The sequence below is a fragment of the Schistocerca serialis genome, chromosome 3 (genome assembly GCF_023864345.2).
Source record: "Schistocerca serialis cubense isolate TAMUIC-IGC-003099 chromosome 3, iqSchSeri2.2, whole genome shotgun sequence".
Taxonomy (NCBI): Eukaryota; Metazoa; Arthropoda; class Insecta; order Orthoptera; family Acrididae; genus Schistocerca; species Schistocerca serialis.
This window is the reverse complement of record NC_064640.1, coordinates 556,017,929-556,043,446: the sequence shown is the minus strand read 5'-3', so window position 1 is coordinate 556,043,446 and position 25,518 is coordinate 556,017,929. Positions and strand designations below refer to the sequence as shown.

Genomic DNA, 25,518 nt, shown 5'->3' with positions numbered 1-25,518 from the left:
TGAGAGCTCTTTGAGTGAACGTCTTCATAAAGGTCGTCAGCTGATTGGCAGAATGAACAGAAATTCGTGGCTGCTGTGTAGCTGCTGTCGACTGTTATCAGACAAGATACTTGTTTATCTCTGCCAGTCTGCTATGAAGGGATAAAACACTTTGTTGCAGCTAGTGTGTTGTACTTTAGTTGTGCTCGTTAGCTGCAAACTCAGTTGCCTGCTGTTATGGCATCTTTACTAGTGAAAAGCTTTTCCCGAAATTGGCGCGCGGTTTCCAATATAAAATCGTCTGCTATTCGTCCGGCGTCTGCTTCATTGGAGAGAAGTATTCAGAGCACAGCAGTCCAACATGACATTAAAGCTGACAAGTGAGATATAAATCAAGTTGCGCTGACATATGTTGGTGAATTATTTACGAATTCTTGTCAATCGACTATTTTTTCAGGGTAGAGGTGACATTTGTGAAAACTAACGGCGAGAAGATTAAAGCGGTTGGTAAAGTCGGTGACAGTCTCCTGGATATAGTTGTGAGCAATAGCATAGATTTGGATGGGTTTGGTAAGTACTGAAATGTATAACTATTACGTAACGGTAATAAACGAATTAAATAACAATGTTGGTGTACGGACACAGTTACTGACATAGTGTGTGTAGCAACCTAGGCACTGGCATGAACGCTGATAATTGTCTTAAACTGTTTTGCAGGATTTTTCGTGTTTTCATGTAGGTGTTTTCATTTTGCTAATGCTATTGAAGTCTTACCTTCCTTTCAGTTCTTACTTGTCCCTTCTGTTAGCTTTCCTGTAATATAATACCTATCAAATTAATTGGCAGTTCATCTGAAATGTGCTTATAATTAAAAATGCTAAAATGTTCTCTCTTTTCCCTCTAGGTGCATGTGAGGGAACCTTAACCTGTTCCACATGCCACTTAATCCTGAAAAAAGAAGACTACGATCGTTTGCCAGAGAAACCCACAGATGAAGAGCTAGACATGCTTGATTTAGCGTATGATCCTACAGACACGTGAGTATTGTCCGCCAAGAATGTAGTTAATGACACAAAGATACAGTTTTTTGTTCGACAAAATGTTATGTGGGTGTGGGGAAAATACTGTCGTGCTTATTTGTGATACTAAGTTTATGTTGCTAGTTGTTGTATGTGTAAAAGTCTGTGTCCTTTGACAGGATAAAGAAGTATGTATGCAGTAGGTGCACTGTTCTAATTACAATGCTTTAACCTCCTATTGTTAAATATCTTTTAACATCTCATTTCTCTATGGTGAGGCAGTATGAAGGATACACGAATTTACCTTTGTAACAGTTTTTTTGTGGGTAGTGTGGAGCAGTTATTCAAAATATGTTTGAGTTCCCCCAGGTGCAAAAAATTTGCATCATGCCTCTTTAGGTATCAACAAATATGTCTAAACAAAGTACTGTTTCAGTTACAATAAGAGTTAAAATATTGTGTGTTCATATTTCACTTTGTGTTACATTTGGGTACGTTTATTTTTTAGAGTAGTGCCTTGTTTAAAGTTGTTGAACTGTGTGTTCAACAAAGATTCTTTGCAAGTGTTGTATATTTAAATCTTTGTCATTACTCTGGAAAGTGGCAGGAATAGGAACTCAACAGGTGTGTAATGAACCATTGTTATTTTAATCACTTTGTATTCCTTTAACATACAATTCACGGAAATAGATGTCATTTCTTCCCTAATGGGAGCTTATGAATGTATGTAATATGAAGCAACACAACTGCCACAGGCATAGTGAGTGTCTCCAACAATTAAGTTAAACTACGTTTGCTCTTCGCATAATTACTGGTCCCGGAAACAAACAAGTCAACCTCCTGACATATTTTCCATATTTCCATGTGGTAATGTGCTAAGGAATAATTTTCTGGGATCACTAACCACTTAGAAAATATTAATTCCCCAAATGCAATGACGACCTCCAGTTATTATGGAGGCAAAATCTACACCAACAACACATATACTCTCCAATGAAATTGGTCATAAATAATCAGTCACAATTTGGAAACAATGTTGATGTCCACACTTACAATACTACAGATTTTGTGCAGTCAATAATTTATCTTCAACTGATGAAATGACATAGAAAACTATTTCACAAGACATTACTGAATGGAAATATGCAAAATGTCAGAAGGTTGATTTGTTTGTTTCCAAAACTAGCAATTATATAAACAGCAAAAGTAGCAGAGTGTAATTGTTCAAGACGTGCAGTATGCCTGTGGTGCTGACTATTGTTGTTTCATACTACATACACTCCTGTGCTCCCAGTTGTCTTTTCACTCCAAGGTTAACTTTCTGTTGTAAAAGCATATTGGAAAAAAGTGAATACAGTTGTGGTAAGAGCCACAAGCATCATCTGCACATACTGTTATTGATGTATGGTCTGCCATTAAGACAATGCATGGTGTGTAGTAGATTCTTCTCGCTTTTTCCCACTTCGTCAAAATAACAATGAGCTTGTATTGCTATGCATCCCAAACCTCTTGCCTTGTATGGAACCTGCTATATTACCCATGACTGCTCTCAACTTTGTTGATGAGAGCACATGTCTGTAGACCAATGCAGAGTCACATTTCAACAAGAACACTGATAAAGTGGGTCAAATAAGTCTGCTATACCAGGTATCTTTGTCCTTTATCATAATTATGAAGTGAAGTGCATAATGTCATGTATACAGAAGCAGAAAGAAAAGAACACTTTCTGCAACCCATCTATGTCCTTATTAGTTTTTGGAATGTAAGTTGTGGTGATTAACTGATTTGTAGTGTAGTCTGAGGTGTAGGTTAGGTCGAAAAGTGACACTGTGGTTGAGTTGGTGAAGCATTATCAAATCTCTAGTTAATTTGATAAGGTTGTCCATAAGATTGTATGGCTGCAATCACGCATGGTATTGATAACACAAAATACATTGAACTGTTATTTGCAGGCAAACTGACATTGCGGCACTGACTTTCAAACTTACTGGATTAATTATTCAGGCAGTTTACTTCTTGAAGTTTTGAAATTTTTGCAACAGGAGACCTGCTTTAAAATATTGGTTTGGTTCTTACATACATAGTTAATTTCTAGTTAGGTGCATATTTCTTACCTGTCGGGATTTTGTTATACAGTATGTTGCCGAGACGTATTGTTTGATGATGTTAACCCAAATTTCACTTCATTCCTGAGATGTCAAAAACCACATCAGATTCAGTGGTGGGACAAATGCATACCTTGCAACACAGTAAGTTGTATAGTGTCTAGATTCTAATGTCGTCTCAACCCTCTTAACTTTCTATCCTCACATAACAAACTTTTATTCTAGATATTTCCTGGGGTTGTTCTGATGGCAGTCACTTCAGTTGCTGAAAATTTCACAGTTTACTTGTCGGCTGTTTTATACAAATCCCTTGTTACGATGAAAATTGTCAGCATGGTGTCAGTTCATAGTGAATGTGGTTTTACATGTACACACAAAAAAAAACAAAAAAACAAAAAAAAAAAAAGTGGCATTGCTCCTGCATTCCTTTGATACACAGCTGGCTATTGCATTCAATGGCTGCTAGCATTCCACCCTGCCTTAAAGCTGATATGTGGTGTAAATTGTTAGTGGCATTAGGGAAGCATCTGATTCCACCCATCTGCTTTGAACGATAGCAGTATGGAGGAAATGCCTACTGGCAAGCATATACAAAATGGCGGGAATATTGTAGTTACATGCACATGCCAACAAATGTGAACAAAAATAAAAATGCAAGAATGTCTCACCCCAACAATAAACTGAAACTAATGGGACAACCGTGGGAAATAGGGGGTTTAGGCAGGCACAAGGTAAATATTTAACAATACAAAAAATCACACCATCCCAAAAAATCTCAACTTACGACATAACACTTCAGCCCCAAAAACCAACAGGATTTGTACACTTCTCTGTACCTCTATAGCTCAAACCTATTCCCTGACACCTAAAATACCAACTTCTGCAGTTCTGAAAAGTGGAGTCACATTTTCTTTGCCCTGTATAGCTCAACGACAGCTTTCGATACCTACCGCAAATTGAAGACCCACAATTACAAACTTCACACACCTACATAACTCGTGAACCACCAACCGAAAACAAAACCCTAACAACTAGAAAGCCCATCAACTCCCATCTTAACTAGATCACTTTAAACACAAGCAAAATACTATAAATATAAAACAGACCAAACATCAGAAATACTAGAGAATAAAACCAAAACAAAAATTACTTGCCAACAAAAGCCTCGAACAAAATAACCTAGGTTGGCTGGCACTCACACAAAAACCAAACTAATCATGCCTAATAAAAGCACCACACACATAAAGAAAATAAAAAATGTCACTGAAAATGAAGCAATAAAGCTAGAGCGCTGACTAGCCAGACTCAAGCCTACATTTACAGATGCAAGAAAGTAATACACACCCACCCCCTTTTACGTATCACAATAATAGAAAATATACTGTAGAATAGGAATTGTCAAGGAGGAACTTCTTCAGTTAATTTTCCAGAGTTTGCTCTTCTGTCTCGGACATTTTATATCTTTGGTAAGTGATCAAAAATTTTGGTTGCAGCATTGTGCTCTCCTTTTTGTGCTAAAGACAACCTCAGTGTTGAATGTCAAATATTTCTTCTTCTGGTGTTGTAAACATCTATACTTATTCATTTTGAACTGCAATGAGTTATTAACAGTAAGCTTCATGAGGGAATAGATAACTTGGGAAACAGTAGTCAAAATGCCGAACTCCTTAAATAGAAGTCTGCAAGATGGTCCTGGGTCAGCACCACATATTATTCTTACAGCAAGTTTTTGAGCAGTGAAGAATTTCTATTTTGAAGTTACCACAGGATATTATTTCACAAGACATTACTGAATGAAAATGTGCAAGATGTCAACATACTGCTTTCTCTCAAAGATTTTTCATGATTCTATGTGTAAATGTGGCTGGACTAAGTTGTTTCAAGAGATCCAGAATGTACTTTCCCAGTTTAAACTCCCATCAGTATGGGACACTTTTAAAGTTTTGGCCATATTTGTAATTTCCTCACCACTCATGATTTGTGTTAAACTTCTAGATACAGGTATAAGCTGTCTTTTTGAAATTAGAGGGTGAGACCATTCAATAATGTCAAGAACTTTCTTCAACATTTCTTCTGGTGCTATATGTGTGCTTGTATTCATCACAATATTAGTGTCACTGGCAAAAACAACTTCTTTGACTTGTTGTATATTGGACGAAAATTGTTTACATATATGGGAAACAATAGCAGACCGAAGAGGGAGCCTTCAGAACCCCCATACGGTATGTTTTCTTCCCAGTCAGAATAATATCCTCTGACTATATTAGTTGAATTACAAAGTAAAACTGTCATCATTCTATTGGTTAGCTATACCAATGATCTGGTAAAACCTCAGTTTAACTAGGAGAAAATTTTGATTTGCGCAGGCAAATGCCTTAGATCCATCACAGAAAATATCAACCGGTGCTATTGTGTTGTTCAATGCTAGTGAAATTTGGTGGAGGAACACATAAGTGGCATTCTCAGTAGAGCAAATCTTCTGAAACACAAACTGCAAGCTGCTGAGGGTATTAATTGTTGATCAGGTGAAATGCTAATCTATAGTGCATCACTGTCACAAAATTTTTGAAAGATGACAGCAGTGAAATAGATCGATACTTGACATTTCTCCCATCACTTTCTGTAATGAGGGTTTCACAGTGGTGTATTTGTGTCTCTGAAAAAATGCATGGAGTTAGTGATGCAGTACATATTTCAAATCTGAGAGAGTTTTGTTATATGGGAATAAATCTGTGATACATCCTTGGATTTCCCATCAAAACCAGATGAGCTTTTATTTTTGAGAGACTGTATAAAATTCTTAATTTCAGAGAGAGAAGTTGGTGTTAAATTCATATGATTGACTTCTACAAGAGATGCTTGTTCAACATAGAACTGTGACTCTTCTGTTCAACTGTTTGTCCCTCTATTTTTCGTTATATTTGAGAGACGATTATTAGACAATTCACTGGCTGTGACCCATCATTTACAGTCCTTCTGTGTAATTAAATAGTGATAAATTATTATCCTGATTTATGACATTATGTGCATGTTCGTACGGTTTTTAATAACCTTTCGTAGTAATTTTGAGTAGTTTTCATAGTGTGCAATTACTGCAGGATCTCTGCTTGCTCTAGGCCAACAGATGAGTTCTCATTTTGCTTTCAAATTATAGTTTAATCCCTCTAGTGAGCCACATTTTTTTACATGGTTGTTCAGTGTCCTTTCTGATTAGCTTATGTGGAAAGCTATTTTCAAATAATGATATGAATTTATCTTGGAATAGATTAAATTTGGGGTCAGCATTTGGTTTACTATACATTTCATCCTAGATTGTCTCTGTAAACTATTCCTAAAAGCATTTGTCCTGGAATCATTAATTACTTTGATTCTAATAGAGGAATATAATACAGTAAAGCACTACCTTACTTGTCCTGACCGTGCATCCTCATCAGAGTGGATATTTGTTACTTGGTATACATTTTTTATTTTCATGCTTTGAGCTTGATCTAAGAAACCATAATCAGTGAGGATCCTACTGTCCTCATCCACCTGTGTTGAAAGTTGATTACTGAGATCAAATTGTGTACCCAGTTAAGGTTTTCAAATCACCTTGCCTATTAGAATCTTTCAGAAAACTTATATTAAATTTCCAGACTATTAACTGCTTTCTGTGGTCTGACACTTAACATAGTAAGGAATCCACATTCCAGTTCACAATTTTCCAGTAGGGATCTCCATGTAATGACAATTAAAAGTGATCTACTTTAGTATCAGTTCACAAGGGCACACTTTTTTGAACATTTTTTCCAATGTTAATATAAGTAATGAGTCCTTTTTCTGTATTCTCTCTATATGAGTAAGATAGTGAGATTCTAGAGTGTAATACCTTTTAACTACTGTAAACCTGTGGTTATGCTGTGCTTGGGTAAGCACAGGATGTCCATCCTCTCAGAACTGTCTAATTTTCCAATCGGACAATTAACCCTCTAATATTTTGATGAAATGAACTAACTTAACTTTTCTGCGCATTCTTAAATATTTTATGAGGCTCATCTGTTATTTTAAATTCTTTCATAACGAAATGCCTGAATACTGACTAACAAAACAAAAAGGCATCTCTTTAACACATATACTGTATTTACTCAAATCTAAGCCGCGCTCGAATCTAAGCTGCACCTGAAAAATGAAACTCGAAATCAAGGAAAAAAATTTTTCCCGAATCTAAGCCGCACCTGAAATTTGAGACTCGAAATTCAAGGGGGAGAGAAAAGTTTTAGGCCGCACCTCCAAATTGAAACAAAGTTGGTCCATTGTAATATGAGACACAATTTAGGTCGAATGAATGACGATACAGCTACAGTAGTTTGGTTCGAGTCATGAGCTTAGCAGTTAAGCTTTACCAAGTAGCCATTGATATGCGTCAGGCGCTCCGTCCGTATTTATACGGGTACCCTTCCTTTTTCACGTGCTTCGTCTGGTTTGAATTGATTGCTTTTTTTCTTTGATCTGATAAGTGCCGTTATAGGTGTTTACGTCACTCTAAGCTGAAAATGCATTATTGTACTGTGTCGTGCATCATTTGTCGAATTCTGATAATGAGTGTTTCCGAACTGTCGCCGCTCGCGGCATGGTTCCACCTCCTGCAGTGTTACAGGGCATTTGTTGGTTCATGGTTGGGTTGCAGCAGTGTGGTTTATGGATTAGCCTGTATTTCATACCTCAAGATGTTAGACGCTGTCTACCATGATGGCGTTCAGATATCGACTAGAGCCTACTGGACCAGCCCAGTTCAGTGTCTGTGTGCAGAGTTTGGTGAACCACCTTTCTGGATTTGCCAGTGCCTTCTCCTGACTTGACAGGCTCTGAAAATTTGTTGCCTTAGTCATTTGCATTTAGTGTGACAGTCCACAGCGACTTTGAATAGCAATTCAGGAATTGGCACCCCCAAGACAAGATGCAATACATGCTGCTAACTGAAGGATCTTAATATGTCAGGCCTCTGAAAACACAGCCAGGGATTTAATAAATTGCTGCTGTGATCTCTTCAGAGGCCCAATGTGATTTTAAGCTCGACACAGTACAAGAAAACTTGTACTCCAGATTATGTATTTACAACTGTTTTCTTCAATTTCAAGTATGTACCACAGTTTTACCATTCTTTGTACAGATGGATTTCATCAAGAGAATGCCCTTGGTTGTTCAGCTGTCTTCCATGATAAGGTTTTCAAAGCGCATCTTCCAGAACAATTTACAAATTATGATACGGTGTTATATGGCATTATGGCGGCATTGGATTAGATTCACAGGCATCACAGTACAAGGTTTCTCATCTGTTCTGACTTGCACGTGTGCTAGAAGCATTTCCCCAAATGTATCAGAGTGACCAGCTGATTCAGCTCCTCCATGACCATTTACAGTTTCTCAAACACTGTTCAACAAAGGTGATCTTTTCCTGGGTACCTAGGCACATTGGGATATGGGATAATGACAAAGCAGGCAAAAAAGCATGTCAGGATGGTGTTGTGAGTTGATGTACATTCCCCTTACCTGCTGTCATCTAATTATCTGACAGAGAAATCGCGCATCAGTGGGAAACTGAATGGTTGGAGGTGGCAGTAAGAAACTATGGTCACTCGAATTGACCACACACATGGTGGACTTCATGCGGACCTTACCAATGGAAGGAAGTGCCACTCATCTGACTGATCATAGGACATAGCTCTTTAACACATGGTTTCCTCTTCTGTCAGGATGATTCACAACTCTGAAGTTTGTGGTGGGCCAGTTTCGGTTGAATGTATTTCAGTTACATGTGTGTTACATACTGACATCAGAGCTGCCCTCAGTTTGGCTGGAGATCTTTGCCCAACACCCTTGCCCATCCTGACGCCAGTGTTACACGGGTTCTGAAATCTTATGAACTGTCGAGCCTTATCCATAAAGTCCTGTGAACAAGATGCAGATGCTAATGGATTATAAATTACTCCACATGTGGAAATGGCCGCCTCTCCCCACCCTCCCCTCTTCAGGAGAAAGGCATATGGCGTTCTTGTTTTCATCAGGGCACTGGTGACTATGCTGTTGAGTAGCCCACATGTAAAATACACACAAAACGAAGGAGGAAGAATGTGTCCAATGACTACATAAGTGAGTCACAATTGTAATCAAACTCAAACATTTGAGTGTAGAAATTCACAGGGGTATGAAATGGAACAACTTCATAGGCTCGGCCGTTGGTAAAGCAAGTAGCAGATTTTGGTTCATTCATAAGGTACTAGGAAAATTAAATTGGGAGATTTCATACAAAACATTGTTGCAACTGATGCTAGAATATTATTAAAGTGTTACGTACCCACACCAAATAGGGAATAGGGCACCAAAAATAGTTGCAGGTTTCTTTGACCTATGTAAGTGTGTCACAGGGTTGTTGAAAAAACTAGCAGATATTTGAAAATGCATATTCTTGTCACATTAAAGGTTACACACAGGGTTTCAAGAACCTGCATCAAGTGAGGAAACTACTAGTATAATAAAACTGCCTACATATTGCTCTCGTAATGATCCTGAAGAGAAAATTACAGTACCCCCTAAGGCATTTAAGCAGTCATCCTGCACATAATTGTGTATATCTGTAATTTCAAAAATGTAATAGGTCCCACAGTTTGTGTTAAAGAAGTATATTTTTATTGGTTGTGGAGTGTTAGGAAAAACACTTAACTATGTGTACCAAGTCTTGTCAAAATTAAGTGATAAATTGCCTTGAACAATCTGCTGACATTTCTGAATCTCTCATTAGCTGTTTTTTTCATTAAGGTGACTGCTAATATTACTTACTTGTATACTTCTGTTACCTTTTTTAGAAACGTCTCTCAGTGCTGTAGTGTGAAGTATTAGATGTCTCAGAAAATTTGGGGTTATCTTTGACCAGTGAACTATCTGCCTCAAAAGGAATTATGTTTTCGTGCTCAGTTTTCCTCTTTAGTTTGTTACCATGTTCAAAATAGATTTTACCTTGTTCCCTGCAAACTTAATAATTCTTCCAAGCACATACTGCTTTGTGCTCTGATCACTTTACTTAAAATGTTAGAGTACAGATCATAATTTTATTTAACCCTACCATCTGTGTTCCTTGATGCTAAGGACAATTTTATCTTAGCTTTGCACGATTCGGTGCAAATTTTTTTTTTTTAAACAGTTCCCGGTGTGGTTTCTGACTGTGTTACAGAATAAGTTAAAATTTTAATTAACATCAAAGCTATTTTGTGCACCACTTTCATATTGCAAGAGGTGACTGTTGGGAGGGTGGAGTCACTTTCCCAGTTTGCTCCTTGCCAGTTTCCTTTGGAAGGATGGTGCTGACATGTTGTCACAATGGGTGCAGTGAAAGAGAATTCAGAATTAGTTATTTAATTCCATGAGTTACAAGCAGTGTCTTGACTTGCTGTTTACATCAGCTGTCAATGCCTGTAGAGCAGTCCTCTCATAAGTGGCCTTTCAGTCAGCTGATGCTGCACACCCATTCCTCATCTGCTGCTGCAGTAGTGGTTGCCACCTGCAATGGCTTCAGTGGTGGGCATCCCCCGATACTGTGGCAGTGAGTGAAGTTGGAACATGTGTTTGACTTGCACATATCGATTTTGGCAGATGCTCTGTCCCCTCCTGCTCACTGCCATTCTTCACCTGTTGAAATGCAATGACAGTTGTCATGTAACCATGCAATATGACAATCCTAGCCTTCTATTAAGGTAGGCCGTGGTCCATGTGCCAAAGTATCAGGAACACTGGTGTCCTGAATTGGATGATAAGGAAGAGCCCAGAGTCCATCCATCTGTGATAGTGGCAGACTGTGGTGTTGAACTCTGCAGCTAGTGATTATGGTGAGGTAACCATCTCTCTCAGTAGTGGCGGTCATTGCTCAGTAGCATGCAGGATATCTAGAATGGACATGTTCTAGATGTCACTTTGCTGTAGTCAGGGAACAGAGCGCAAACAGTATATACGCCTTGAATCCATCTGATAGACTGCATTACTAGCTAAACTGCTGGGGGTATTTATGGAGTGAAGTAATGGCTATTTACCCATTGTCACTTGTCATAACTGCATAGATCTTGTTATTAAGGTGTCAGTAGTTCTCACCCTGCTGTGCTTTCTTAATGAGTTTGTTATACTATGAGACTGGTTTGTAAAAGCTCTTTGCATGTGTCATTGCCTTAGTAATACCATTTCTTTCATCACATAATGAAGGTGACGTGATCTGGTCTATCTGCTCTGCCTACTGCATTTATGCTTAGGTCCACTATCTGGCTTTCCAGAAGTGCTGATGCTGTTTTATCCGCTGGCCCACTCTCAATGTTGAAATGTTATTCTTCGTGCCTGCCAGATGTTGACACCGCTGTAATGTAGGAGTGTGTGTTTCACTCTGGGACTTTGAAAATTTTAACCATTTGCTGCCTTGTACAAGGTTGGCATGCAACAGTATTCATATAGTGTATACATTTGCTTTAGAAATTAATTGTGCATGCACTTAATCACATCCGTAACAATCAAAAATGGGAAATGTTCTTGGCGGTGCTATTGACACTCTGTAATTGACATTTTACATTACTGCAATGAGAGCAATATCGTTATTGCTCACTTTGTTCTTTACATTTTTCGGTGTGTAAAACTTGTTCTGCTTTACAAGTCTACATTGAAAGTTGTTCATTTAGAATAGCTGCAAACAGGAAGGCTCACAACATGCAAGGTCTAGGCATTCAGAAGGTGGGTTTATTGGTAGTTGGCAGCTCCAGTGTTACACGTGATAGCCTCTTATGGTGACTTCGAGGTTCAGACGATATTATGACCATGAAAGCTGCATATCCCTTGACTTGTGAGTGTGGGAAAGAATCTGACCTGAAAGTCCTCAAAGAAAGTGCTGAACCAGGAATGGTTATAGTTACTAAAAGCTGGCTGTAGCCTGAGACAAGTCCAGCTGGAAAGGATAAATTAAATTCAGTTGGCAATCACAAGTTTGTTGCTGTAGAAGTGGTTATAGTGAAACTCAAGTAGATAGTTACTGAGATTCTACTGAGGTTCTACTTGATAAATGGCTAAGATTAGTAACTGTGTCCTCTTACCGACACTTTGTCTCAGATGATACAGTTTATGAAGGGTTCAAAGAAAATTTGAGTCTCATTTTGGATAGGTACCCCCACTCACGCAACAAGAACACCTTTGTTCCAACTTCAGTCAACCTGCTGCTTTTGTGAAAATACAAGTGGAAAGTGACTGGTAGGCATAAAAATCATCCTAAATTTTTTTAAATGCTTTCTCCAAAAAGTATTTTGAGTAATTAATTCAGGAGTTGAAATGAATTGTAAATGGTTGTAATAATATACCTTCTAGCCATAAATAATCCTAAGAGTACAGTGTGTCATTATATATACAGGGACTAGTGAGCACAAGACCATTGCAGCAACACGAAATATTGTAACATCCAAATCCACAAAAAATGAACGCAAAAATAAAATTCACTGTATCTCTTTGTAAGAGATAGCCTCCACACCTACCAAATTGTGTAAGTGTAGACCAGATGTGGCTTAAATTTAAAGAAATAGTATTGATAGCAATTGAGAGTATAATACATAGTAAATTAATAAGAGACAGACCAAATGCCCAGGCCAGAACACTTGCAAAAAGCAACAGAAAAGCTTGTTAGATAAAAAAAAATGCAAAAGACAAAGACTGACGACATTGTCCAAAAGGTTGAAATTCAGTGTGGACTTAAATGCTGGATGCTTTCCTGTTTTGAAATTTGGCAGAAAATCCAGAGAGATTCCTATCGTACACTAGCTGCAAGACACAGTAAATACCTCCACTGTGTGATGGCAGTGTTATTGATACTGATGACAGTGCCACCAAAGTGTAGTCATTAAACATGGTTTTCCGAAATTCCTTCACCCAACAAGGTGCAGTAAATATTCCAGAATTCAAATCGAGAACAGCTGCCAGCACGAACAATTCAAAAGTTGTTACCCTCAGCGTAGCAAACAAACTCGAATCACTCAATAAAGGGAATTCTTCCATACCATACTGTATGCTGATAAAGTATCTCACTTCGTACCAGTTGTATACAACCACTTGCTCGACAAAATACCTGTACCTAAAGACTGGGAAGCTGTGTGGGTCACACGAATACACAAGAAAGAAAAGTTAGCTGAAATATATACCCATAAAAGTGTGAAGCCCTTCAGATGAGCTCTAAAAATTCAACTGAATTTAAGTTACACAACAAATCGTACAAATTTAAAGCTTGTCTTATTCAATGAAATACCAAGGGATTATAATTATGAACAACCTAAATTGCAACCATAACATAGAATAGGTTGTGGCAAAGGTGAACCAAAGACTGTTTTATTAGCAAAACATTTTGAATGTGCAACAAATCTACTAAAAAGAATGCCTACCCTCTGCTTGCCTGCTGTTTTCCAGAGTACTGCTGTCCAGTATGGGCTTCTTACCACATAGGACATTGAAAAATTCCGAAGAAGGGTAGATCATGTTTTAATGTTGTGAAATAGGGGAGGGAGTGTCGTGAATAAATTGAATATAATAAAGGTAGTGGGTGGCAATCATTAGAACAAAGGTGTATTTTGTTGCAGTGAGATTTCCACAAGGTTTCAATCACAAATTGTATGCAAAAAATGTTGTTGACTCCTATCTACATAGGGATAAATGACCATCATAATAAAATAAGAAAAAATGGAGTTTTCATCAAAAGATTTAAGAGTACGTTTTTCCCATACACTATTAAAGGAGGAACTGTACAGAATTTGTGTGGAAATGGTTCTGTGAACCCTCTGCCATTTACTTAAGTGTGAATTGCAGAGCAGTCATGTAAACTGTAGATTTCCAAAACACTTGGTTGCTTTTCTGTCAAATCAAGTTTCTCGCTCATAGTTAGCATTTACAATTTGATTACCATTATTTATTTACAACTAAAGTGATCGTAGGTATCATTTCACATCTCAGCCTTAAGGCAAGCATATTCATCAGTAACTATTACAATTGGAGACTCCCCCATTTTAGAGTTTCTGTCTCGTGCAGTATAATACTGTTTTACATTAATTTCTTAAGGTAAAAATGTTGAATAATTGATGTTGCTCTGCTAGTAAATATTTGTTGAATGGCATCTTCTAAACACCATGAGCTGTACTTTATATTGTAGCCAAACTGATATTTAGGTGTATAACCCATTGTCTGTGGCATCTGATGGAGGGCAACAGAAAATTGTACACATAGGTTTCGCATTAAGCCAACTTCCTCAGTGCGTAGTTTGTGACAATCAACGACAGTTTTTATCTATTTTGTATATATTTTACGCTTTTCATTTATAAATGCATGTCATAGATGAATATAAATACGTGATATTTAGACGTATACACTATGTGATCAAAACTATCCGGACACTCCCAAAAACATACGTTCTTCATATTAGGTGCATTGTGCTGCCAGGTACTCCATATCTGCAACCTCACTAGTCATTAGACATCATGAGAGAGCAGAATGGGGCGCTCCACGGAACTCGCGTACTTCGAACGTGGTCAGCTGATTGGGTATCTCTTGTCATACGCCTGTACGCAAGATTTTCCACACTGCTAAACATCCCTTGGTCTACTTTTTTACGATGTGATAGTGAAGTGGACATGTGAAGGGGCACGTACAGCATAAGTGTACAGGCCAACCTCTTCTGTTGACTGACGCGCACCGCCAGCAGTTGAAGAGGGTTGTAATGTGTAATAAACAGGCATCTATCCAGATCATCACACAAGAATTCCAGACTGTATCAGGATCCACTGCAAGTACTATGACAGTTAGGCGGGAGGTGAGAAAACTTCGATTTCATGGCTGAGCGGCTGCTCATAAGCCACACATCATGCTGGTACATGCTAAATGACACCTCACTTGGTGTAAGGAGTGGAAACAGTGGAAAAACCATTGTGTGGAGTGACGAATCACAGTACACAATATGGCGATGCAATGGCAGGGTGTGGGTATGGTGAATGCCCAGTGAACATCATCTACGTGTGTGTGTGTGTGTGTGTGTGTGTGTGTGTGTGTGTGTGTGTGTGTGTGTGTGTGTGTGCAGTGCCAACAGTAAAATTTTGAGATAGTGGTTTTATGGAGGGGGCTGGCACCCCTTGTTGTTTTGTGTGACACTATCACAGCACAGGCGTACATAGATGTTTTAAGCACCTTCTTGCTTCCCACTGTTGAAGAGCGATTCGGGGATGGCAACTCAATCTTTAAAGACAATTGAGCGCCTGTTCATAATGCACGGCCTGTGGCAAAGTAGTTACATGAGAATAACATCCCTGTAATGGACTAGCATGCACAGAGTCCTGACCTGGATCCTATAAAACACCTTTGGGATATTTTGGGACACTGACTTCATGCCATGACTCTCCAACTGATGTCAATACTGATCTTCAGTGCAGCACTCTGTGAAGAATGGGCTGCCATTTCCCAAGAAACCTTTCAGCACCTGATTGAACATATGCCTGCGAGAGTTGAAGCTGTCAAGGCTAAGGGTGGGCCAACACCATATTGAATTCCAGCATTACCGATGGCAGGTGCCAGTCATTTTCAGCCAGGTGTTCGATACTTCTGATCATGTAGTGTATTATACTCTTTTTGCCTATTGTGAGTTAAGTATTTACATTAAAGGAGAGTTTGTCAAATGTGACAAAGAAATGTCACTGCCTAATAACTGACAGCAGTAACACACAAAGCAACCTGTGTGCTGTGATATAGGATGGATTTCATAATGTGAATAGTAACATAGACATTGTTTTAGTTATATTCTAGGTATCCACATAGTTGTTTTCTTTCTAGATGAACTTAAAGTAGAGCACTGGAAAGCATTCACTACTGACAATGTGTTTTGTAGAGATACATGATGGAAGTAGAGCTAAGTTTCTGCTATTATGTATACAGTTGTCATGTTGTATTGATGTACATACAGTGGTTTGTGGTCCTTTGTATCAGATGCCACTGACAGTGAGTTATTGTCCCAGATACCTGTTTGCTAACAAATGTTTTAAGTGCAGCTCATAGTGTTTAGAAGCTGGCTTTTAACAAAATTTCTCCATGCTCACATTTGTGACCTTCCCCTTTGCTATACTATGCTCGAGTATCATGTCCTGCTGCACCCTTTCATTTGTCTTTTTGAATTATGTTCTTCATAAGTATAGCAGCAAACTGATGCTCTAGTGCAAACAAATAACTGTAGTGGTTAGCATTAGATATATACAGAGACAGCCTTTGTGTCTAATTAGTTGCATGCTTCAAATTCGTCAAAGGATGTTCTGTGAATAGCCTTTCACTGTAAATAAGTGTGAACATAATTTATCATATAAACTCATTTTAATTTTTTTAGCAAAGTGACATCTAAATAGTCAATCTTCCTTAAATGCTTAACTGGCACTATATTCTAACTAGATGCTGTGTTAGTCAAAAATGAAGTTACTTTATTCTTTACATGTATTTGGTACTTACTTCTGAAATTTGACTTTGTTTGCAGGTCACGTTTGGGATGCCAGATCATTATGACGAAAGATCTCAATGGTTTAGAAGTAAAGGTTCCTGCAGGCATAAATGATGCACGCAGCTAACACGTGTGCACCGCCCCCCCCCCCCTACTCTCTCTCTCTCTCTCTCTCTCTCTCTCTCTTTGCCTCAGTGACTGACTCTTAATAGGAGTGATCTTGTTTAATAGATAAACAACTGCTTGATGTCATTGCAGGTGAACACTCACTTCTATTGGGTAATAGCTCCAAACATTTTTGTACCTACTGTTATTTGTTGAAATTTGTAGTCACAGAACATGTCCTACTGCTCTCCAATCACAAATTCAGTTTCTATTCCCATGTCTTGAGGCTCTAGTTTATGCCAAACTATACTTGCATTCTAATGTGATACTGCTATTTTCAGAAGGAAAAAAAATGCTGTATGCCTTTGTTTAGAGATGTAATTATAACAAGCTGACTGCCATGGTTAGCCTATAAAATGTCCAGTGAAGTAGGGAATAATGTAAAATACCAAAAAACTGTAGCTTCAGCAACAGTGGCACTGAAAATATTCATGAAATCCCCTTGAATAACAACTGGCTTTTTGTAATGTTGGGTTCAGACATTGCAAGTTTGTCATTTCAAACTAACTTTATAATAATAAAAAAAATAATATTTGATGTTAGATGCTCAGCAGCAAATGTAAAGAAAGTTAACAGTATTGAATGATGCGTGTACTGTAGGATGACACGGATGTGTAACTAATGGGTGAAAGTTAAGATATTCCCAAGTTTGGTTTACTATTGTCTTGAGAAACAGCTCAAGAAATGTGTGTGCTGTATTAATAAAAATGTACATTTTGTGAAGCCTGTGTGAGAATAAGTGTCCGAAGACTGTACCTATCTGTATGTGGTAATGTGTTGTTGGTGTCACCACATTTGTTATGTTGCTTCTATTTTAATATCTTCTCATACAGAATGATGTACAAATTCTTGAGGAGCAGTAAATATTATTAGTTTTGGATATCAACTATTTTGCTACATGAAAGAAAATATATTTGTAATAAAGAAACTTAAAACTGAAATGTCCTACCACACTGAGTAATTGTTACAGTAAACACCTGGTACACAACAAAGTGGGTGACCTCTTCAGGTAAGTTAATGTTTGGTTTGTATCTGTTGCAGAGTGACTTGAGATTGTTAGGTTATGGATGCATTTCAGACTGCGTAACGTCTTTCCTCTCTACCCTCTTCCCTCCCTCAAGTGGCGAGGTAAGAACATCGCTGTTGGCGTATATTCTTGCAGGTTGCTGAACTACACGTCAAAAGACCCTGTCTTTAGAGATGGTTCTCCCCTTATCATTTGATGTGACGTCATCTGTAGTATTACTATGTTGCGTGAAAAAATAGTTATACATGTGTTTCACATTAAACTTAGTTCCCCAGCCAGTTATTATCCTTCAGGCAGGACACCTCCCCCCCCCCCCCCCACCCCCACCCCTCCCTCCTACCCCAAATAGGCCCACACCAGTTACGTGTCTTACATGACTGTAGACCATTCCCCTGAACTTATCAGGGAACTCGGGACTTAAGAAAACATTTTTGTGGTAATATTCTATCTGAACTGTGTGCCCGGTCTGAGTAATTCCTACTGTGTTAAAAGATATTGCATAATACTGGTAGTATTCTTCATGGAGGTTACCACAGTCAAATATTTATTGAGTGAATGTGGCATTTTTTTTTCCTTACTAGGCCGTTCGTTTATTTTCTTTATTAGTCTTCAATCCTGCCTAGTCATAAAGTGGGTGTGTCTAGAAAACCTGCTTTCTCGGATCGCCAGACAACAATTCAAACAAATTGTATTGCTGAGTTTTATTACAAAATGAAATTTACAAATACTTAACTTTGACTGTTACACAGAACTGTCACAAGCAAAGGGCGACATACAAAATAAGCAAGTTTCTTCAGTATAGACGATGCTACATATTACAAGCGAAATGATTAGCTTGAAGCTATTTTAGAACTGGACTGCGTTCAGTCAAGTGCGGTGCTTATGTTCTCTTCGCATAGAGGCTGCTGTCGTCTAGGAGAGGGATCAGTAAACTTGCAATTGGCTGATGTCTTTTTCACATCCCTCTGCTCTCTCATTCCCAACTGGCGTGTCAGCTCTTGACTTAATGCCATAACAATAAGCAGTGATAGTTTTGGCTTAAGAAGCCATTGTCTGGTGAATGTCTATAAATGTGCCAAATGTCTAAATTGGCAGCCTCTTAACAATATGTTAAAATTCATATTGGTTTACATACTGTTTTAAGTGTTTAGGCAGTTTTTACATTTATTGTGTACATATGAAGCAGGAAATGTGCAAAGATTTTGAAAATGAAATAGTCTAAGTAAAGAACAAATTCTGCATCAATTCTGGGCTGAACTTTGTCTTTATTCATTATGCCCACTGGTTGCAAAAGTTCCATTAGCATTTAGTAAAGAGCAGTAATACATTATATTTACCCAACAATTGAAGGATTCCAAATCATAACATTGAAAGAGCCACCCCTAGTCAAAATTGAGTTAATAGTAAAAGTGGGTTGTATGTGCTGTTCTTTACCTGCTATCATGTTCAAAACTCTCAACTAGTAGTGCTCCAGTGGTAAAAATGAAATGTGCCTGCCATAATGTCGCATTTCCCGAGTTAAGCTGCATAAAACTCTGGCTCTAATTTTGATGAGCATTAGCATCAATGGAGGATCATGAGCAGCAGCTGCACACACCAAATAGTAGTATAAAATGACCTGGAAATGAATGAGCATAGAAGCAAGTTTGGAAAAGGAAGAGAAACACTGGGTTGTCGTATTTAAATTGGAAAAAATGCAGAAGTGGACCAGAAATCTGAACCAACAGAAGTACATTGTTTTCTTAACCTGTTACAACTGGTACGTTACCTTATTACCACTGTTGTGTAGTGTTTTCTCCTGCTCATTTATGTACGAGGATTAACTGTTACAACAGCAGGTATTTTAGTATTTTCAGCTTTTAAAACATAATTTGTATTTCCAGAATAAATGTAGAAGAGATACTGGCAGAATTAAGGTTGTGAGGATGGGTCGTGAGTAGTGCTTGGGTAGCTCAGATGGTAGAGCACTTGGCCACGAAAGGCAAAGGTCCAGAGTTCGAGTCTTGGCCCAGTACACACTTTTAGTCTGCCAGGAAGTTTCATAATTTGTATTCTTTGGTACATAATATTATTGGTACGATATAATGATACTACAGAGGTTGTTTGCATGTGTTAGGTGACTTGCAAATGTCATTCTTCATGCAGAGCTACTAGACAGCAACATATAATTACATTGTTTCAAAAGTTTTAACTTGCATACCTACAATGATCCGAAAGCACACTTAAGATGTGTGACTCACGTTACTTTTCTCAGGAGACATGGGAAATATGAAACAGTGGCAGACAGCCAAAGACTGAACATGTAGGTATGTTGCCAACAACTGTTACTTGCAAAGTACAGGTATGGTTTTTTCCTTTATCTTTTTTTTCCCTTTCTCTCTTATTTTGTCCTTTTCTCTCTCTTCTTTTTTCCCCCCCCCCCTTTTTTCTCTCTTCTTTTTTCCCCCCTTTTCTCTCTCTTCTTTTTTTCCCCCCTTTCTCTCTTTCTTTTTTTTCCCCCCTTTTCTCTCTCTCTTTCTTTTTTTTCCCCCCCTACTCTCTCTCTCTTCTTTCCCCCCCCCCCTTTTCTCTCTCTCTTCTTTTTCCCCCCCTTTTCTCTCTCTCTTCTTTTTCCCCCCCTTTTCTCTCTCTCTTCTTTTTCCCCCCCTTTTCTCTCTCTCTTCTTTTTCCCCCCCCTTTTCTCTCTCTCTTCTTTTTTTTTCTGTAACCTTCAGTGTCACTAAGAGAAGAGTACAAATCCTTCAGCAAAATATCATATCAGGAAGTGTGAATCTAAGTGACAAATGAGGTGGCAGCTGACTAAAAAGAGCTGGACAATTGAAGGAAAAAATTATCTCCCTTCCATCCCTCCTCAAAGTCATTGGAGAAAAGACAACTTCAGTAAAATGTACCTTTTACATGACCTAAATGTCACAAAATTGTATCATGGATACAAAACTAAGTACGGAACTGAATTCAATGAAACTCCTTCCAATTCTAATCAGTGATTTCATGAGATATTCATCAGGGAATTCAATCTTTCTTTTGTCCATCCAAGGTCAGATACATGTTCTGTGACTCCAAACTCATTGATTTATGAGCCAGTGAGGACCCAATGTGTAGAAATGTCACTGAGAAATCGTTAGAACTTCATGAATACCAGTTAGGAGCTGCTCAACACTGAATGCTGAGTAATAGTACTAATGCAGAAGGTTTTACTTCAGACACCAGCGTCCTCTCATTTGATTTACAGCAACAGATATATGTATATTCTCTAGAGTCCAGAGCATCCGAAAATGTGTTACTGTGGACAATTAGGCAGTATGAACTTGGGTATTCACTTAGAAGATGAAAACAGTGTCTATATGAACCTGTGGAGTGAAACTGAAACAGGTTATGTTTCCTTGTCTTCCACGTTTTTAGCATGGAAAGATTTTTCTTTCTCCTGAAGAATTTACTTAACAGTGCCGTTCAATTGCACAGTGTGATCTAAGAAGCAAAAACTTTCAAAGTTCACCTCCCGCCCCCCCCCCCCCCCCCCTTCCACGCCAATTGATGTTTGTTCCATCAACAATGCAGTGTTATTTAGCAAACTAAATTCACACCAGTTCAAATGGAAAGAAGTGCCACTGGATGGTATATGTTGTAGGTTGCAAGGATCCTCTTAATTTGGACAGCATTTTATTTTTTACATTTCATTGGGACACTGCAACTGGCAGTCCTCACTTCATCGCTACCTTCGAGATGCTGTGTCCCATTGTTTGTGCGCCAACTAGAACACCATATTTAAACTCAATTAAATCTTGATAACCTTCCACTGTAGTAACAGTAACCAGCCTAACAACTATGCCAGACACCTGTTGTCTTACATAGGTGTTGCTGACCACAGCACCGTATTCTGCCTGTTTACATATATCTGTATTTGAATATGCATGCCTATACCAGCTTCTTTGGAACTTCACTGTATTATTTAAGTTTTTGAACTACTCACATATTTTGGAAGTTGATCAGTATTCTCGGATCTTCATTAACAGTCTGCGGTGGACACTGTCTAATGCTTCCTGGAAATCTAGGAATATGGAATCTGCCTGTTACCTTTCATCCTTGATTAACAGCATGTCAATGTTAAGGATAATGGCTGTAATTTTGCAGGTCCATTCTCACATTTCTTTAATACAGAAGATACCAGGACTTTCTCTCAGATAAGTGCAACTTAATATAGTATACCTATCACTGTCACATTATTGGTCCAATGAATGAGAAATAATAATTTCACCTTGATACAATGTCCTGCAGAGATGGACTCCGAGAATTTACCACATGGATAATAGTTAAATGCACCATAAATTTTCTTTTCCAGACGATGTTGTAACATAACACACTCATGTGACCTCACAGTGTGTGGTGGAGGCTACATTAACACATGACAGGTAAACCTACAAATCAGCTCTAATTCTTCATTGCAGCCATTTCACAAGGTGTTTGTGGGAGGAGTAATATTTTGTGCAGAAGGCAATCTCCCTGATTGTTTCAACAGTAAACGTAGCCATGATGCACGACACCTCTCTTGTAGTAATGTTTTTCATGCGAGTGTGATCAAGGGTCTTATGTATAATTCGATCTGCCTGTCTTAACTGTCAAACTGCTCTACTAAAGTCACGATGAAATTCTTTCAAATTACCTGTAGGATACAGACTTGGTCATGTAACCATCTACAGCTATCAGTCCATATGAGTCCGCAGCTCGTGGTCTCGCGGTCGCGTTCTCGCTTCCCGAGAGTGGGGTCCCGGGTTAGATTCCTGGTGAGGTCAGGGATTTTCATCTGCCTCGAGATGACTGGGTGTTTGTGTTGTCCTCATCATTTCATCAACATTCATCAAATTGACAATATTGTGATGAGGAAAGGTTGGGAATTTGTACGGGCGCTGATAACCGCGCAGTTGAGTGCCCCACAAATCAATCATAATCATCATCAGTCCATATGATGTAGTTATGGTGGTGTCAATAGGCTGTAATATCAAACCTAACAAACTCTGAAAGTTGGTAGACAGGCGACATCTATCACGAAAATATACTAGAGGCTTATAGTAATGTTGCATCATGTGTTAGGGCCGCATATGTGACTCATGGGGGAAACTCTATCTGCTAAATGAAATATAGGAAGGACATTCAAATGAGAACATTTTAGGCTTTATTGTGACTGTTATTGATATCGAATGAAACAGGTTTACTGTTACCAGTCACTGTTTAATTTATTTCCACAATTCGTTTCAAAGGTTTAGACTCCAATCAACAGGTTGATTTATTTGTATTAATATGACAGGAGCTACATAGATTTAACCAATTTTGTAATTTGTAAGATAGGTTTAATAAGAATTAAATATTACTGAAAAATATCGTTTAAATGAGCTATAAATCTAGCGCCACGCAGAAAGAAACAAGCTGGAGGCTGTAAAATGAAAACTGCTGAAGGGACCATAATGCTATCGCCTACGGAAGAAGTTATGGACCCTCCCCTACAAGAGCACTGAGAGGCTAACTCACAGTTGGAGGGACTCTCACGTGACGAAAGAGCGAGCACGTACACGTTTCAACTGCCCACTGCACTTATTTGTACTGAAAACAGAGAAATGAAGGCTTCAAAAGAATGGAAAAGGGGTTTAGTGGGTTTCTTTACAGCGGAAGGATAGCGGGACAGGTGTCCATTGCAAGGTGCAAAGCGTGGCTTAAGCGATTCAAGGACGGACGGATGTTGTTGACTGACGACGCACGATCTGGAACGCTACACCTGATTACCGATAGCATTATCCAGAATGTGGATTCCCTCATTATTGAATACCGGTGAGCTACAGTGGCAACATTGCCCCAGAAGTGGAATTGAGTATCAGAATTGTAATGTACATTCAGTGCTAGTTATACTTGAGCCATTCTCCTATGAATTTCTGTTCCTCACAATCCTCCTCCTGTCAGGAAATGTACTAACCTCTTCGCTCTTCTTTTGAAGCCTCAATTTCTTTATTTTCAGCAATAATGAGTGCAATAGACAGTAGTTGCGTGCACCAACTCGTGGTGTCGTCACATGTTTGTGCACCCATGTCCCTCCAGTGGCGAGTTTAGGGCCTTAGCACTCTTATATAGAGACCTAACTTTCTTCCGTAGGCAATGGCATCATGATCCCTTCAGCGGTTTTAATTTTCCACCCTTCGGCTCGTTTCTTTTCGAATGACCCTAATAGACGAAACGATACAGATAACCATACCGTAGGTGCAACCACTAAGCAGTGTCTGTGAAGAGGCCAGACTAACCCATGGTTCCTGAAAGGGTGCAACAGCCTATTCAGTAGTTGGAGGGGCAACAGTCTAGATGACTGATTGATCTGGCGTTGTAATATTAGTCAACAAGGTCTTGTTGTGCTGATAATGTGAACAGCTGAAAGCAAGGAGAAATGCAGCCATGACTGTTTTTCAAGGGCATGCTGCGCTGCTGTATGGTTAAATGATGTCATCCTCTCAGGTTAAAAAATGGCTCTGAGCACTATGGGACTTCTGAGGTCATCAGTCCCCTAGAACTTTGAACTACTTAAACCTAACTAACCTAAGGACATCACACACATCCATGCCTGAGGCAGGATTCGAACCTGCGACCGTAGCGGTCGCGCGGTTCCAGGCTGTAGCGCCTAGAACCGCTCGGCCACTGCGGCCGGCTCCTCTCAGGCAAAATATTTCGGATATAAAATAGTACTTCATCTACATGACTACTCTGATATTCACAACTAAGTGCCTGGCAGAAGGACCATCAAACCAACTTCAAACTATTTCGCTACCATTCTACTCTCAGTCAGTGTGCCGGAAACACGAACACTTAAATCTTTCGTGCGAGCTCCGATTTCTTTTACTTTATTACGATTTTCATTTCTCCCTAAGTAGGTGGGCGCTAACAAAATATTTTCGGATTTGGAGGAGAAAGTTGCTCATTGAAATTTCGTGATAGGATCTCGGGGCAAAGCAAAACGCCGTTGTTTTAATTATTACCACCCTAACTCACGTAATGTATCTGTGACACTCTCTCCTCTATTTCACAATAATACAAAACGAGCTACCTTTCTTTGAACCTTTCCAATATCCTCCGCCAAATCTATCTATCTGATAAGGATCCCATTACACACAGCAACATTCCAGAGCAGGATGTATAACAGTACTGTGGGCAGTCTATTTAGTAGACCAGTTGCCTCTTCTAAGCGTTGTGCCGTCCTCTGAATGATGTCGTGTTCAGGAAAAACTAAACTGGTATTGTGAGGGTCGGAGCATGGAACATAAGATCCCTTAATGCGGTAGTTAGATTAGAGAACTTAAAAGGGGAAATGGAGCGTATGAAGATAGATACATTGGGAATTAGTGAAGTGCAGAGCAAGCCAAATCAGTACAATTTTATCACTACAAAATGGGATAGGGTAATGCAGTGTATGAAGAGATAACGGAAATTATTCAGATAATTAAAAAGAGATGAAGATTCAATTGTGATGAGTGACAGGAATTTGATAATAGGAAACTGAAGAAAAAGAAAACTAGTAGGAGAACATAGAATGGGCGAAGGAATGAAAGAGGAAGCCGCCCAGAATTATTTTGCTCAAAGCATAACTTAATCATTGCTTAGCGTGGTTTAAGAATCAGGAAAGAAGGTCGTGTATGTGGAAGAGACGTGGGGCCACTGGAAGTTTTCAAATCAATTATGTAACGG

At 38.8% G+C, this 25,518-nt stretch overlaps 1 protein-coding gene across 1 annotated transcript; it reads left to right on the top strand.

The window, feature by feature from the left end:
* LOC126470453 (adrenodoxin-like protein 2, mitochondrial) lies at nucleotides 1-17,716 on the top strand. The gene is made up of 4 exons (XM_050098302.1): nucleotides 1-359; nucleotides 437-549; nucleotides 884-1,016; nucleotides 16,647-17,716. The coding sequence occupies exons 1-4, from the start codon at nucleotides 217-219 to the stop codon at nucleotides 16,735-16,737; spliced, it is 480 nt and encodes a 159-aa protein (XP_049954259.1). The 5' UTR covers nucleotides 1-216; the 3' UTR covers nucleotides 16,738-17,716.
* Nucleotides 17,717-25,518: the final 7,802 nt, after the last annotated feature.